Source organism: Etheostoma cragini, chromosome 1 (assembly GCF_013103735.1).
Source record: "Etheostoma cragini isolate CJK2018 chromosome 1, CSU_Ecrag_1.0, whole genome shotgun sequence".
Taxonomy (NCBI): Eukaryota; Metazoa; Chordata; class Actinopteri; order Perciformes; family Percidae; genus Etheostoma; species Etheostoma cragini.
Genome location: NC_048407.1, coordinates 31,409,497 through 31,425,491, shown reverse-complemented (window position 1 = coordinate 31,425,491; position 15,995 = coordinate 31,409,497). Strand labels below are relative to the sequence as shown.

Genomic DNA, 15,995 nt, shown 5'->3' with positions numbered 1-15,995 from the left:
ATAATAATAATAATAATAATAATAATAATAATAATAATAATAATTATAATAACTAAAACAGACAAACATAGAAGGGTTCTACTGCTTCGTGGTTTGGACCCTAATAAAGTCAGGTTTCTCAATTTGGAGTGGTTCAATTCAGACATCAACATTTTTTGATTCATATTATATTTATTTAATTGATTTACTGTCAGTCAAAGGATCCGAACATACAACCCGTCTAAAACACAAGAGGAAGAAGTCTCAGATCGGCTTTTGCTTGTTCATGTACTTTAATGTTTGGATCAGAATTTGAGCAACTTTCATTCTTTTTAATTACAGGCTGCAGTGTTAAAATAAGCATGTGATCCTATTGAATGGAATGTACTGTACATGTCGGAGAAAAACTATCTTGTCCTTGTTGACGTCACCCCCCACATCTCCACTATGCTAGCAACACACACACACACACACACACACACACACACACACACACACACACACACACACACCTCCTTCCTGAGTAATGTCCTCTTTACGGAGATAATTACATTGCTTCAACTCTAACAGCTGTGGCCTCCTGAAGAGGAAAATGGCTCTTATGACTCTGCCACCCCCAACACACACTCGCACACAGCCTAGCAACCCAGTTTGGTTACAGTTCAGTACAGTTTGAGTCTTTATTTGTGGTGGTTTAAGCCCTAAAAAATCTGACAGCTGAGAGAAGTCTGAGAAACTGCAGCGCAGTGATAAACCCACTGCTGGACAGGAAGTCACTTCGCCGCAGCACAGACAGGCCCGTGGCCGCCACAGACCTTTCCACCCGTGGCCATTGAGTCGGTCTGGCACAGATGAACTGTGGACTGACAAGCGTGTAAGGAAGTAGATTACGTCCTTTTTTTTGGTCTCCACCAACTAAAAATCTGTCCTGTTAGCTGTGAAATGTTCCACTGTTGGTTCCCCAGCTCGTCTCCGACTGTGTCTGTCTGCGATGGGGTGCTGAGCAGGAAATGTACCGCGGGACTGAGACCGAAACTAACAGAAACAACGATCTAAAAGACATTAAAGATAGAGGATAGTAGATCATTCTCAGTGTGTTAACCACTTTACAGTCATTTTCATTAACAGATGAAAGGAACCTGGTACAGTCCGGAGCCGCAGAGCACAAAGTCGGTCTGTTCAACTGCCACTGTAAATCTTACAATAAAGCTTCTGTTAGCTTTATTGTACCGAGGTTGGTTTCACACTGTGAACGTGTCAGTGAATCGAATAAGGTTGTCTGTGACTTAAAGGGAGTTTGGTCACAGCACTCCCCTCCCTTCACCCAGACACAATTAGCCTCTGTTACCACTTCAGTTTGATCAGCCCAGTTGATTCATCAGGGCTTGTTTCAGAAGCCTTTGATGTGAATGGAACGGCTCCTTCATTTATTAATAACTCGTGGTTTAACTAATTGGTACTTCTAATCTCGGAGGCCACAGAGAGTCCGTTTCCTCATTACATTCGTTCCTCTGTCTTTGAGACATTTAGTGGAAGTGAGGGTTTAAAAAAGGACTTCTTGTCTCTGTTCCCGTGAGCCAAGGCAGATTTAACATGAAGTGTTTTAATGGGGGGGGGGCATTTTCCGCCTTTGTTTTTGACAGGACAGCTGAAGACATGAAAGGGCGGGGGGGGGGGGGGGGGGGGGGGGGGGGGGGGGGGGGGCATGCAGCAAAGGGCCTCAGGTTGGAGTCGAAACCAGGCCCGCTGCGTGGACGAGTAAACCTCTGCAAGCCTCTATAAACCTATATATATATATATATATATATATATATATATATATATATAATATTTATGGTCGCCTGCTCTACCAACTGAGCTGTCCAGGCGCCCACTTTTGTGTCTTTTTGAGTGCAAAATAACACGACGCTGAAACAAAAGCTTCTCCTGCTGTGTTTCGTGTGATAGTCAAGGATGTTGTAGGAGAGTCTGTTGAAGAGCTGCTGCTGCTTTGTTCATGTAAACTGTGGCTTTAAATATTGGAAGGGACTTTTTTTTTGTGGGAGGATGTGTACTAAGCACACAAAGAGTTTGATTTTTTTTTTTTGGAACCGTAGCTTTACGCAGTATGTATTTGTAAATTATTTTGACTGGTATTGGAGATATGATTCACGGTATTGGAGGAAATGGTCATGTTTGTATACTTCTCATTTTCATTGGAAAATATTCAAATTTAAATGTAAATGATCATGTGTGATATGAAAGATGTTTTCTTAAGTCTGGAACATCTCTGCTGCAACATAACTCATCATTCTAATCCCAACCGGTCGTCAGACACCGCCTACCAAGAGCCTGGGTCTGTCCGAGGTTTCTGCCTAAAAGGAAGTTTTTCCTCGCCACTGTCACACTGTTGCTTGCTCTGGAGGAGACTACTGGAACTGTTGGGTCCTTGTGGATTCTGAACTGCTCTATATGTAAAGTGTCTTGAGATAACTCTTGTAGTGATTTGATACTATAAATAAAATTGAATTGAATTGAAATTGAACATAATACTCAATTCAGACTGGTTTGACACATAATTTGCCTTTAACAAACACTGCACCCCCCATTGATTTGAATATTGCAGTAGTTCATATGTGATTGTATAATCATATAATAATATTGTCATATTGTGATTAATTGTGCAGCCCGACTGTATACCCTAATTTGTCCAAAACAGGACTTGTTTCATGTGGATTTTGTTTCAGATGTTTCATTAAATAATATAGCTAATATGTAGCATTTCAGCATTAAAGGTGCAATAATGTAATACTGACAGCTATTGTTTAAAATACTTTTGTACTGCAGTACAAATTCAAAATACCGGAGGAAACAGCCGTTGACTTCTGTCTTTCTCTTTGTTTTTCTGCAGGAATCTGACATTGCTCCTGACTGTAACCATGTGAGTATTTCCTACAGAACGCACATATTCTGAAATGTGCCTTTCTTCATAATGACCTTTTTAATGTCAACATTTTTAATTTAAGTAAGAATTCTGAGTGTAGGACTTTTACTTGTAACAGAGTATTTCTAAACTTGTGGTATTGCTACTTTTGCATAAGTACAAGACCGGAGTACTTCTTCTGTCTCTTCTCAATAATATCTGTTCGCCGTCCAAAAAGTAAAAGAGCTTTGAGGATCCTCATTTTACGTACACTACGCAAGGGTGGAATGTAACTAAGTACATTTGCCCCAGTAATTTACTTAAGTACAAATTTGAGGTACTTGTACTTGAGTCTTTTCTTTTCATGCCTCTTTCTACTTCTACTCTGCTACACTTCAAACATAAATGTTGTAATTTTTACTCCACTACATTCATCTGACAGCTTTAGTTACTAAAGTTAAAATTAGGATTTGGCACTTAAAACACATGAAGTTTATAAAATACCACGTTTTGTTAGAAATTGAACTACCCAACCATCTAACGGCCTACGAGTCCAGCTGAAGTGATGAGACCATCAAACACACAACTTTTTGGATCGTTTCCAGTGTCTAAAATGTGAGGATGTTTTTTTGCATAATGAGTACTTTTGTTTTTGGTACTCGAAGTTGTAATCTTCAATGCAGGACTTTTACTTGGAACAGAGTATTCTTACAGTGTGATATTAGTACTTTAACTTAAGTAAATGGGCCCTTTTTCTTTTTTTGTTATGGTCCCTGAAGCTTTTCTCAGTGTCTGCTGGATGATAAAACTTCAGTGTTCAGAGTTCACTGCAGTTAACGGCAGACGGGTATATAAACGCCACAAGGTTAATGGACAGCTTAGACTGTCTTCATTACAGCACTGGAAAGCAATGGATGCAATAAACACACACAAACACACACTCACACACACACACAAACGCAAGCGATTCAGGAGCATCATGGCTAATACAGAAAGACTCAGGAGGAGATCTTATCCACAAGCTGTCAAAACATGAGTTGCTACTGACGGCTTCAGTTCACAGGGGAGGTGCAGGAACCGAAGCGTCCGTATCCTTTATCTTTCAGCTGGAGCTTGGCTGACAGGAAACCAATGAACTCCTAAATCTGAAAAGACGGAAGAGAATCTAAAAGACAAGGGACATCTTGGACATTCTTAAGAAAGCCATTTAAGAAATCTACAATTGGGTTTAGGGATGCTGCGTGCTGATCTGCAGGGTCACTATTGGGGTACCACAGGACAACCATGGCTAGAAGAGCGACAGCCATTTCAATGTGTACTATATGTACATGTGCCATGGCAACTTATACACTTTCAAATAAACCGTCTCGCAGCAAGTGGCGGAGGTGAGGTTTTGCAGTAACCAAACGACAATGGTGGAAGAAGTATTCAGAGTATTTACTCAAGAACACATACGCACCTGAGTAAAAGTACTCAATACAGAAAGTTCTTCACATTTTAGAAACTGGAAACGATGTAAAAACGAAATGCTTCGTCCACACGAAGCATAATGCTACCGACCATCAGGTGTTAGGTGGCTCATCTTCGTGGCACTGTTGTGGCGCGGAGGTTATAACAACCATAATATAAGCAGCAGCCAGTGGCCGAGACGGGCTGAACCGTAGTGTCTAGGGTCGGTCGAGCTCCATAGATGCAGGAAGCTGTCGTTTCCATAATGCAACTCTACAGCTTCTCATCACTAGACTCCTCTTTCTTACTAAATAAAAACATATTTTCAGAATTTTGTCTTTCAGACTCCTTACTGTGTTTGTAATGCAAATTCCCTTAATGCTGATTTAATGGTTAGCCTTGTGGTGACGATCTTTTGTCCCTAGATGTGTCCTAGGTTTATTTGTATTTTCTCTCTCTCTCTCTCTCTCTCTCTCTCTCTCTCTCTCTCTCTCTCTCTCTCTCTCTCTCTCTCTCTCTGGCTCAGCTTCTGTGGAACTATAAACTTAATCTGACCACAGATCCAAAGTTTGAGTCGGTGGCCATGGAGGTCTGCAAGAGCACCATCAATGAGGTCAGTGTGCACTGCCGACGAGCCTCGGGTTTCAATTTCCTGTCGAGTTAAATATCAAAGCAAATATACCACTTTAAACTTCATCTCTTACACGTTAAGTGATTAAAGAAGAATTTGCAAAATCTTCAGACATTAGATTTCTATTTTGAGGTAAATTGAAGGGAAATACCGCCTCTCTGTTCGATGCCTTCAGATTAAGGAGTGTAACGAGGAGGAGCGAGGGAGGGGCTACCTGGTGTCCTGTCTGGTGGATCACCGTGCCAACGTCAGCGAGTACCAGTGCAACCAGTACATCACCAAGATGACGAGCATCGTCTTCAGCGACTACAGACTGATCTGCGGCTTCATGGACAAATGTAAAGACGACATCAACAGCCTGCGCTGCGGCAGCATCAACGTGGGACACAAGGTGAGCCAAACTACAAACTACGAAGAAGAAACTACAAAATGGCGCACGGAGGTTCTGCTGAAGTTGGGTGTGTGGGAGGGTGACCAGTGGGGTTCTTTTTTTGGAAATGGAAAAAGTAAAACAAACGTATTTCATGCAAGTATGCAACTTAATTGTTCTTTATGAAAAAAGAGATTTAAATTATTAATTTCTTTAATAGCAAAGCAAAATGGTGATGCTACACAAAACCACTCAGTGGTGTTTGGTCCACATTTTAGGGTCTGAGCATGAAAGATCTGTCTGCTAGTTATTCAGTTAGCTTTCAACCGCATCTCACCAAGACAAGACGGTTAGCTTAGCTTAGCATTAGGAGTAAAAGCAGGGGGGAAATGGCTCTGTCCAAATGATTAAATTAAAAAATCTGCCTAACAGCACTTTGAAAGCTCACAAATTAACAATTTTTTTTCCTTTTAATCCTTTCCACTAAATGTAGAAAAGACAAGTTATGGTTTTACGGTGACGTTGTGTCCAGTGTATAACTTCATGGACGATGTACTTTATTATCCCCAGGTAGCTTTTTGTAATTCATCACACAGCTTTAACATGTTTCTGCGACCTGGATCTGAACTATATCTCGGGTTTCTCAATGAAACCTCTCTCTCAGCTGTTAGAAACAGAAGATTGGTTGTCTGTTTTTTAAGATGCTGAAAATTCTCAGTTGCGCTCTAAGGGCTCCTGCACACTGCCTGCGTGGCGTGAGCATGGCAGTTGTGTTGCGTGTCAGCTCTGTGGCGGCTGCGTGGCGTTTTCTATGTCTTTGGACACCAGAAACGTGCCTGACGTAGTGGTGCCGCCTTGTCTGTACACATGTAGGTTCCCCATTGATAAAATGAAATAATAGTGTTTTCTTCAACTTTATTTTCTAAATATTTTTGTGTTTGTAAATTTGTTGAAAACTGATTATTCACTTTTGAAATCACTTTTACATCTGCATTTATGTCAAAACCTATATGAATGAACGCCGCTGACGCGATCACACCACGCAGTCAGTGTGCAGGAGTCCTTAGGTTCTGTTTTTTTGTTGGAAGCAAACAAAACATCTCTGAGTCGTGATTGAGCCATTTACAAGTCTTCTATCTATGTATCTAACTTACTTACTTACTTACTTACTTACTTACTTACTTACTTACTTACTCACTCACTCATCCTTATTTCCCGCCGTTCCTTGTCAGGACGTCCACTCTCAGGGCGAGGTCATCGCCTGTCTGGAGAAGGCGCTGGTTTGGGAGGCGGAGCAGCAGGATCACGTTCATCCAATCAAAGAGGAGTGCCAGAGGGCCATCCTGCGGGTGGCGGAGCTGTCGTCGGACGACTTTCACCTCGACCGACATCTTTACTTCTCCTGCAGAGCCGACCGCGAGAGATTCTGTCGAAACGTAAGGAGATTCAAGCTACAGTCTCTACATTCAGATCAAGTTTAAATGCTCTTCAGAATCATCTGCAGCCTGGTTTCCATCCAAAATGTATAAGCAAATTTAGAATCAGTCAAAACATAAATACAATGGGGGAACTGAGACCATAATTAACTCAAACCAAGGATTCCCACTAACTTCTGGCTGTTAAAGAGACAAATGGGAAAGTGGTCGGAGTCTGCAATTGTTTGAATTTGTTATTCTAAAGAAAATACTGCAAAGCTCTTTCATCCAAAAACAGATATGATATGGTATGTACATCATTTTATAGTATTTTTTATTTCATACTCTGTATTTTTCTTTACTTTGCAGTACATTTTTCTCTCACCAAAACAGTAGCGTAAATTCCTTTTTATGTGAAAACCAACTTGGTTTAAAATCTGCATGAAAACAAATCTTTTGTTTCAGTGTTTTAGTCGACTTTTGAAAGAATTTCTCATCAGAAACCTTTCCAAGAACACAAATACTATATTTCTAAATTATAAATTTTGTTACAATGCTAATGTACTGTACTTAGCCATCAATCAGTTTCCAATTCTGAGTAAATGTTTGATATCTGCATTCAAAATACACAAGGACAGACAGACTTCCCTTTAAGTTGCATTCAGGTAATTGCAGTAGTTCAAATGTCAAAACAATCTTTATTTCAGTTTTCAGAAATCCTTTAAAAAAACCAACTTTCCACCAAATTCCGTTAAAAACATGTATTCAAGTTTGTTCTGATAAACAAACATTAATTATTGGTAATTATCGCTAGTTAATTAGCTGTTATGCTGTGATGTCATCTCTTTTCTTCCTCCTCACAGACTCAGGCAGGGGAAGGGAAAGTCTACAAGTGTCTGTTCAATCACAAGTTTGAGGAGGCCATGTCAGAAAAGGTACGGCCAACTCAGTTGTGTTTTGGCATCTTTTAGTGAACTTGCTTCAGTCACGCGCCTATGTTTTATCTTTTTTTATTTTTAACTGATTTTGTGAAAGGCCCTTTGAATTGCCCTGTTGCTGAAATGTGCTATACAAATAAAGCTGCCTTGCCCTCCCCCCCCCCCGACAGTGCCGTGACGCTCTGACCACCCGTCAGAAGCTGATCTCTCAGGACTATAAAGTCAGTTACTCTCTGGCTAAAGCCTGTAAGGTGGACCTGAGGAAGCAGCGGTGCAGCCTGGACGCCAACCTGCCGCGGGCGCGCGAGGCCCGGCTGTCCTACCTGCTGCTGTGTCTGGAGGCCGCCGTGCACCGCGGTGAGTGGGGGAGGATGGGAGGTGGTTTTAACACTTCCTCTTTCCTGACAAACTGCATTTACAGCAGCAGCCGGCAGCTGCTTTTAGCGAGAAAAGCTCAAGGAAAAACTACTTTGTTGCAGAAAAGAATGTAGCAGCTAAACAGACACACAGATATTTTTGCTCTGAAGTTGGTGGAGACCAAAACAGAGCTCAAAGTCCAGTAGAGATATTGGACCAAACATTCATCTGGTGGACCCAAACAATGCCTCGAATGCTAATGTTGCTCAATGTCTGCTGGGTGTGTGGAAAGGCTCGGAAAACACCAATATCAACTTTTGGAAGAAAAAAAAGTGATAGTGCAAGTGTTTTTTTATTTTTTTTATTATTATTATAATGTTAATACAATGTTAGTATCGCTTAGCCAGACCTTACACCACAGTGCTGCAGAGGAGGAGGAGCATTCTGGGTGGGAGAAAAAGGTGCTTGCGTTTATTGGCATTTGGCGTCGGTAAGGAACTTGTTTTGGTGGAACGTGTGTACGTTAAAAAGTTGTTTTAAGTCGTGCAACAGAAAATTTTGATTGGAGAGATAATCTAGCCAGCTGTCTGGACTTACCCTGCAGAGATCTGAGGACAGAAATCCACCAGAGTTTAAAATTACATCACAAAGAGAGCAGAAGGTAACAGACATTAGAATGAAAGACACTTGGCAGAATGTCTGAGCGGTACCCGGACAATCCTGGAAGTGGAACATCATGGCTATGGACTAATACAATTTACATAAAGTGTAATTGAAGTGACTTCCCTTCCCTTGTGCGATCCAGGTCAGCTGGGTCGGTAATGGTTTGATCTTGGGCTGTGCAGGTCGTCCAGTCAGCGGCGAGTGTCAGGGGGAGATGCTGGACTACCGGCGGATGCTCATGGAGGATTTCTCCCTGAGTCCGGAGATTGTGCTGCACTGCCGCACGGAGATCGAGGCTCACTGCTCTGGCTTGCACCGCAAAGGCCGCACTCTGCACTGCCTGATGAGGGTCGGACGCGGCGACCGCAGCACCACGGTCGACAGCATCTGCCAGAGCGCCGTAAGACCGTCGCCGTTACTGTGATGCTTCAGTGTAAAAGAAAAGCAAACAGCTGAGAGGCAGCGTAGCAGCTGGAGGCTCACTGACTAATGACTGGAGTTATTATTGTACTCAGCTGGTAGATTGAGATGTTATTTCCTACTCTTTGTTTGCGCTGCAGCTGCAGACTTTGATCCAGTCCGCCGACCCCGGAGCAGACTACAGGATCGACCGGGCGCTCAACGAGGCCTGCGAGTCCGTCATCCAGACCTCCTGCAAACACATCCGCACCGGAGACCCAATGTGAGCTGCTAACACACACACACACACACACACACACACACACACACACACACACACACACACACACATAAACACACACACACATATATACATGTACATATTACTACCTTATGTGAAAAATCTTAACTTTAAATGATCATTTTGTTCTTTAGACTTGATAGACATAAGTCTCTCTCTCTCTCTCTCTCTTTCTCTCTCTCGCTCTCGCTCTCTCTCTGGCTCTCTCTCTCTAGGATCCTCTCGTGCCTGATGGAGCACCTGTACACGGAGAAGATGGTGGAGGACTGTGAGCACCGGCTGTTGGAGCTGCAGTATTTCATATCCAGAGACTGGAAGTGAGTCTGAATCCACAAACATCTCCTGCTCTTCACATTTTTTACATGCCAATTCTTATTCCACAGATACAACAACAAAGTACAACAAAATTTCATTCTTGGAAATGGAAATAGTTTGACAAAATTATCTTAACTCAAGTTCCACTTACTTTCTTTTTCCGGAGTCAGCATATGGAGATAGCTCATTGGTGTCACACCTAAGTTTATTAAAGGATTTGTATGTAATACATTTTGTGTTTAAATAAATATCTAGTCAGCATGCTCATTGTAAACTCAGTGGTGAGCCGAATTGAGCCAAAGCAACAATACTGGATTGGCAAGAAGAAGAACGAGCGACTGTCATTTGCGTTGTCTGGACAGCTTCCCACTTACCCTTTCAGTCATGAGATAAAATGTGATGTTTTAAAATGTCTAAAGAAAGAGCAAAAAATGAAGGGTTCAACAGATAATTCAGATGTCTATGGTGTCACTTTATTCATTTTCATCAATAGTGTTTATATTGTTTTTGGGAAATTAACTCTTCAAATATTGTTTCCTCAGAGTTTAATTACAGAGTTAATCTCCTTCAGAAAATTAATCTGAATCCCAAAACTATGACTAGTCACATGGCTTGAATGCGTTTTCCTTATCACGGAGGACAGACGTGGTGGGATAACACAGATAAAGTCCCTCTGTTGGTCTTTCAGACTGGACCCCATCCTGTATAAGAAGTGTCAGGGTGACGCTGCTCGCCTCTGCCACACACACGGCTGGAACGAGACCAGCGAGCTGATGCCGCCGGGCGCCGTCTTCTCCTGTCTGTACCGCCACGCCTACCGCACCGAGGAGCAGGGACGCCGGGTACAACCAGAAACACACATTCTTCTAATGCTGGAAAACTCTCTGGCCTTTAAATTGTCGATTAATCTGTTAATTACGTTTTGGTCTGTAAAATGGTGATCAGTTTTTCTCAAAGCCCAATACGCGGCCTCAGATGTTTTGTACACAACTCCAAGATATTTGACTAAATTTAAAGGAGTGAAGAAACAAAAAAAATCTTTGAATGTAAGAATCTGGAATCAGAATGAAAAAAATTACTCAAACTGATTATTTGATCACCAAAATACAGTACCAGTCAGAGGTCTGGACACACTTTTGACTGCTACTGTAGTTGACGATTAATCTAATAGTTGACAACTAACCGATTAATCTTTGCAGCTCTGATGTCAGCGAGAGGTTTTCATGTATTTTGCCTTCATTTGATCTCTCTCTCTGACAGCAGGATCAGCAGGTGTAACTGTGATGTATTTTGTTTTTCTTTCTTTTTTTAAAATGTAACAGGTAAATTCAGCTGAGCAGGTACGTGGTCAGTGTTTCCACTAAAACAGTCAGTATTGATGCTGGTGATGGGGCTGAAATGATGATGATGATGATGACAGCAGCGAAGATTTAGGGCCCTAGCTTGCACCCTGCACGGCGCAAAGCCCGACGCAAGTGTCTTTGCTATTTGAAGACTGTCCAGCGCCCACCTCGTTTAAATAGAAAATGCACCTGCGCCCACCTTTGGGCGTGCTGGTCTTACAGGGAGGTGTGTTCAGGTGAATTACTGGCGTATTGCTATCTTGAGGCAACGAGAAGTGATTGCACCATTGACAAGTCCCTAATGCATTATTTCATTGTTATCATAACAAGTTTATTAAAATGTGCCTAGGCTTATGAACAGCGCGCACACACTATGCTTGTTACACACACAGGGAAGTGCAGCAGCGCACACACACACAAAACCTTACAAATAAAATGTGCCAAGGTACAAACACGCCTGGCTGTTAAAGGGAATGGGAGATGACACTCTGATTGGTTTATAGCATGTTAACACCCTAAACATGCTGCTATGACTTAGCAAAGACACAAGTACAACCCTTTTGAACCATGCACCTGGCGCGCAGACCCTCCCCCCCCCCCCCCCCCCCCCCCCTATGAAACTAGCAAGGAGTGGATCTGGACACGTCCTAAATGCACCTGCGCCAGGCGCTTCACGCCGTTTGCTGAGGTTGTCAAAATAGGGCCTTTGATCTCTGTCAGTCGTTTTCTGCCAAGCCGGGGGGGATTTGATGTGATGGGGTGTGTTTGTGTGACTTCCTGCTCCGCAGCAAGGCCAAGCAGCGCCAGTTCGTCGCTCAGACTGCACCAACAGCAACTTAGACCACTAATTTAATCGAGCTGGAAATTGAAAGGACCATAAATGTAATTTTTCATGTTATAGCCTAATTAGTCATGCATTGCCAGACCTTCTGGGTCTATAGAGTCCACACAGCATTCCGGGAAGTCTAACTGCGGGTCAATCCCTGCTCATGCACACACATTCCTTCTCCCTCGTGGGGGCTTAGGAGACCATTTTGGGCTTTAGCGGAAAGGGGGGAGGGACAGAGAAGTTGTCGATGTTCAAATTGTTGGGCTAAGTCCTGGATCTTCACAATCCTACAGCACCTTTTAAGACACACTTATCCAAAGGAAAGCAGCAATCCCGAAAGTGGAACATCATGGGCATAGACTAAAGCTATATTATATACTATAGTAAAGACAGTTATTCATTAGGTTTCTGTACTTTGGCACACTTATGCTCTGAGCTAAATGTTAACATCAAATGCTAATAAGGCTGATGTGTAACGGGTATAATATTAAGATGCATTGCATGCTTACGTTTGCTAATTAATTAGCAATAAACACAGAGTGCAGCAACGGCTGATGGGAATGTCTTTACTTCTGCAGGTATTTGGTCAAAAACGCATGAAATCATTGAACGGATTAAAGGTTTTACCTGATGGTAATGCCAAATGAAAGCTCAGGGGATCAACAAATTACTCCGACCCCTGAGAGGAACATGGATGGCCGTACAAAATGTTTTTTGACCATCCATTCAATAGTTAAGATATTTCACTTAAAACCCCCCAAAAAATGTCAACCTCAGGGTGGCTCCAAAGGAAAAGTCAGGGGATCACCTAAGTCTTTGTAGTAATTATATATTATGGCTCTAATGCTTTTTTTATAATATAAATACAATATATAGAAGCAGACAATGTTCAAAGAAGGTAAAGCGCAACAGCTCAATGCTCCAGAAAAACACTTTAATTGTGCAAATAAGAACCACAGCGTCTCGGCCCACAGTTTGGCTTCCTCAGGTGTGTACAAAGTACCGAACCACATTTTAGCTGTTTGTTTCAAATGCATGCTTTTTGAACAAAAGCGTGAATGTATTGATGAACCGGTCTAGCCCTGCTCGGCCCTGGTATCCCTGTAATCAGCGTCTCAGTAGGAAGGTCCTCTTGGCCCTGCTTTAGGTAATTACACTCATCAGTGAGAAGAGCCTGGCAGCTTGATCTGATTTGACTATATGGTCTGTGTTTATATAGTGTGTGTGTCAGACCTTCACAGTTAGAACCTTGTAGTTGGGTCAAGCTTCAAAGAGCTGTTTAAGACTTGGTTCGTCAAAACTGACGCCGGGCGTAAAGCTGTTAAATGAAGTCCACTGTGCTGGAACAAAGTATGCTTGAGAAAATGATTAATTGATTATCAAATCAGTTGCTGATAAATTTTCTGTCAAATAACTACTTAATTTCGCTGCGCATGTTTGTTTACTTTGGCTAAATCGGAGCTTTCATAAAGAGTTTTCCTTGGATGTTACCAGTCAGAAACTGGTAATTGGGGTAACTTAATGCGTAATTTGGGGATGGGTAGTACATTTGGTCAAAGAGGATCAATGATATTATGTTATATGTTACGTGTGTGTGTGTGTGTGTGTGTGTGTGTGTGTGTGTTTCAGTTATCTCGGGACTGTAAGGTGGAGGTTCAGAGGATTCTCCGTCAGAGGGCGCTGGATGTGAAGTTGGACCCTGAGCTGCAGAGACGCTGCATGACCGACCTCGGCAAGTGGTGCAGCGAGAAGACGGACGCTGGACAGGTGAGACGGACACGCGCGCACACACATAATGTTACGACTGGATGTCAGAGCGCCCTCTGTTGGTCCATCACTGGGATGGATGCAATGTAAACATACCAAACCAAATACAAAGCGGCACTGTGAACGTTTCCCTAAACTCCTTATTTTGACGAATATACACACATAAAACACAAGCAGCCATTCAAGATCTTTATGTGAGTAAATTCCAGTGTTTGGGAACTGTCTGATCACACAGTAATTAAATTCCAGTATGAATCCAAGCAAGCATTTCGTGACAGTTTTTGGTACTTGGTGTAACCGATGGTTGATGCATTGACTGTAAGTGAAGCCAAACATCTGTACATCTGTATCACCACTTGGTGACTGGCTGCAGCATAATGTCATAAATCCCCCTTCGTGTTATTGGATGGGACCATCACAATGTCTCATTTTACAAACGTGTGTGTGTGTGTGTGTGTCTGTCTGTGTGTCTGTCTGTGTGTCTGTCTGTGTGTGTGTGTGTGTGCGTGTGTGCGTGTGTGCGTGTGTGTGTAGGAGCTGGAGTGTCTGCAGGACCATTTGGAGGACCTGGTGTCAGCCTGCAGGGAGGTTGTGGGCAACCTGACCGAGCTGGAGTCAGAGGTCGTACATATTAATGGATGGAAATCAGAATGATTGTTCACCTGAGCCCCTCGTGTGTTGATACCAGTGTTTCTTTGTCTCTCTCTGTCTGGTTGCTGCAGGACATCCAGATTGACGCTCTGCTCATCAGAGCCTGTGAGCCTGTCACTCAGGCCTACTGCCATGTGAGTACTGTCCTTCCCTTCGTCTTTCACAGGGAGGAGGGCAAATCGAAACACCTGATAATCTAATGAGGCATTCCCTGTAGCTGTACCCTGGAGAACCAGAGTGCTCGCGAGAGCATAACTTGAACTTGCTCAGCGATTCACTCTAGCAATGAGTAATGCTGCTGATCACCCACACCCTTAGAGCCACGCTGCACCAATCACAGCTGTGTATCTGATGTAGGCGGGCCAGAGGCGAGCTAAACAGACAACAGCACTGTGACGTCCAAGTCCGGAATTAGTCAGTGAACATTGGTCGAAGTGTTATCCAATTGTGTGCAGTGAGATTTTCAAATGCATGCTTGGTGCCGCCCCTCGAGTTGGGCCAGACCCCTGGTCTTTGGATTTGGGTCTGGATTTCCAGGGCACTGCAGCCGTGCAATTTGCAATGAATCCGAATTGTATGTAAATGGAAAACATAGGTTTGTTTCAAGTAGAGCCCGACCGGATTTGTAAGACCAATACGATACAAATATTTGGTTATTTGAAAATCTGATATATCAATATATATTTTTAAAACATAATCAGAAACGCGTTACTAAATAGATTTCCCTAACATTAGTTATTTGTAGTTAGTTATGAGTTTTCACTAAAATAATATGATAATAAATTGTTTCATTGTCACAACAGAACAGAGGAACATCAAAATACATTACAGTTCTGATATAAAATGTTGAAAAATACAAATTTAAGATTAAGAAAGGACTTAAGAAAAAGGACTAAGTTTCATAACTTAGTCCTTTTTGAACAAAAACACATTAACAAAAAAAATATCAGTGTTGCCAACAGGGACGTTGTAGAGCGCCCTCTGGTGGACAGAACATGCAACGCCAATGCTCATTACATGGTCGACAGTCCGTTTTTATTTTTAAAATATTCATTTATCAGAATCATTTATATGTCATTATAAATGATTCCAATGAATGAATATTACCGATAATATCGGCCCGCCCATATACCGGTTGGGCTTTAGGCAGGTAAGGCAAGGCAGGTCTTCAAATACAAAAAGAGGTTCAGTGCACAGCCGTGACAATAAACCTAGTAAGACAAAATTAAACAAAAATGTATTGTACTGTAAAAGTCAAGAGTCATAAATGTTACAATAAGAAATATGAAAAAGGAGTTGCATATATGTGAAGTGGGCTGTTTTGTAAATGAGAAGCGCTGTCCAGTGTTTAAAATGAAGAAGATTAAAGGTGAAGAGAATAAAGAACAAGTTCAACGTGCAAAATCATTCTAATAAGCTCACTATGTTGAAGTGGTTAGAGGCTTTGACTTAACGCTGCACTCATTTTTATCACCTTCGCCCTGTTAATTATGAATATGTACGGGCACCAAGGAATGATTCCTGATTTTATTTCTCAAAGAATCATTAGGACAAAAATCTTCTTGTCAAATGTCAACTTCTAAGGTCTCATGCTTTAGATTTTAGGTGTGTTAATGTGTGTGTGTGTGTGTGTGTGTGTGTGTGTGTGTGTGTGTGTGTGTGTGTGTGTGTGTGTGTGTGTGTGTG

At 42.2% G+C, this 15,995-nt stretch overlaps 1 protein-coding gene across 1 annotated transcript in view; it reads left to right on the top strand.

Moving 5' to 3' along the window:
* The window catches only part of LOC117948455 (Golgi apparatus protein 1-like), a 24,466-nt gene that overhangs the window by 3,229 nt on the left and 5,242 nt on the right, over positions 1 to 15,995 (top strand). The window contains exons 2-15 of the mRNA XM_034878087.1: positions 2,870 to 2,899; positions 4,857 to 4,943; positions 5,137 to 5,352; positions 6,564 to 6,767; positions 7,610 to 7,681; positions 7,855 to 8,041; positions 8,887 to 9,104; positions 9,265 to 9,386; positions 9,620 to 9,721; positions 10,408 to 10,561; positions 11,042 to 11,059; positions 13,521 to 13,658; positions 14,193 to 14,279; positions 14,381 to 14,483. Of these exons, the coding sequence (XP_034733978.1) occupies positions 2,870 to 2,899; positions 4,857 to 4,943; positions 5,137 to 5,352; positions 6,564 to 6,767; positions 7,610 to 7,681; positions 7,855 to 8,041; positions 8,887 to 9,104; positions 9,265 to 9,386; positions 9,620 to 9,721; positions 10,408 to 10,561; positions 11,042 to 11,059; positions 13,521 to 13,658; positions 14,193 to 14,279; positions 14,381 to 14,483 (1,738 nt within the window). The remainder of the gene's footprint in view (positions 1 to 2,869; positions 2,900 to 4,856; positions 4,944 to 5,136; positions 5,353 to 6,563; positions 6,768 to 7,609; positions 7,682 to 7,854; positions 8,042 to 8,886; positions 9,105 to 9,264; positions 9,387 to 9,619; positions 9,722 to 10,407; positions 10,562 to 11,041; positions 11,060 to 13,520; positions 13,659 to 14,192; positions 14,280 to 14,380; positions 14,484 to 15,995) is intronic.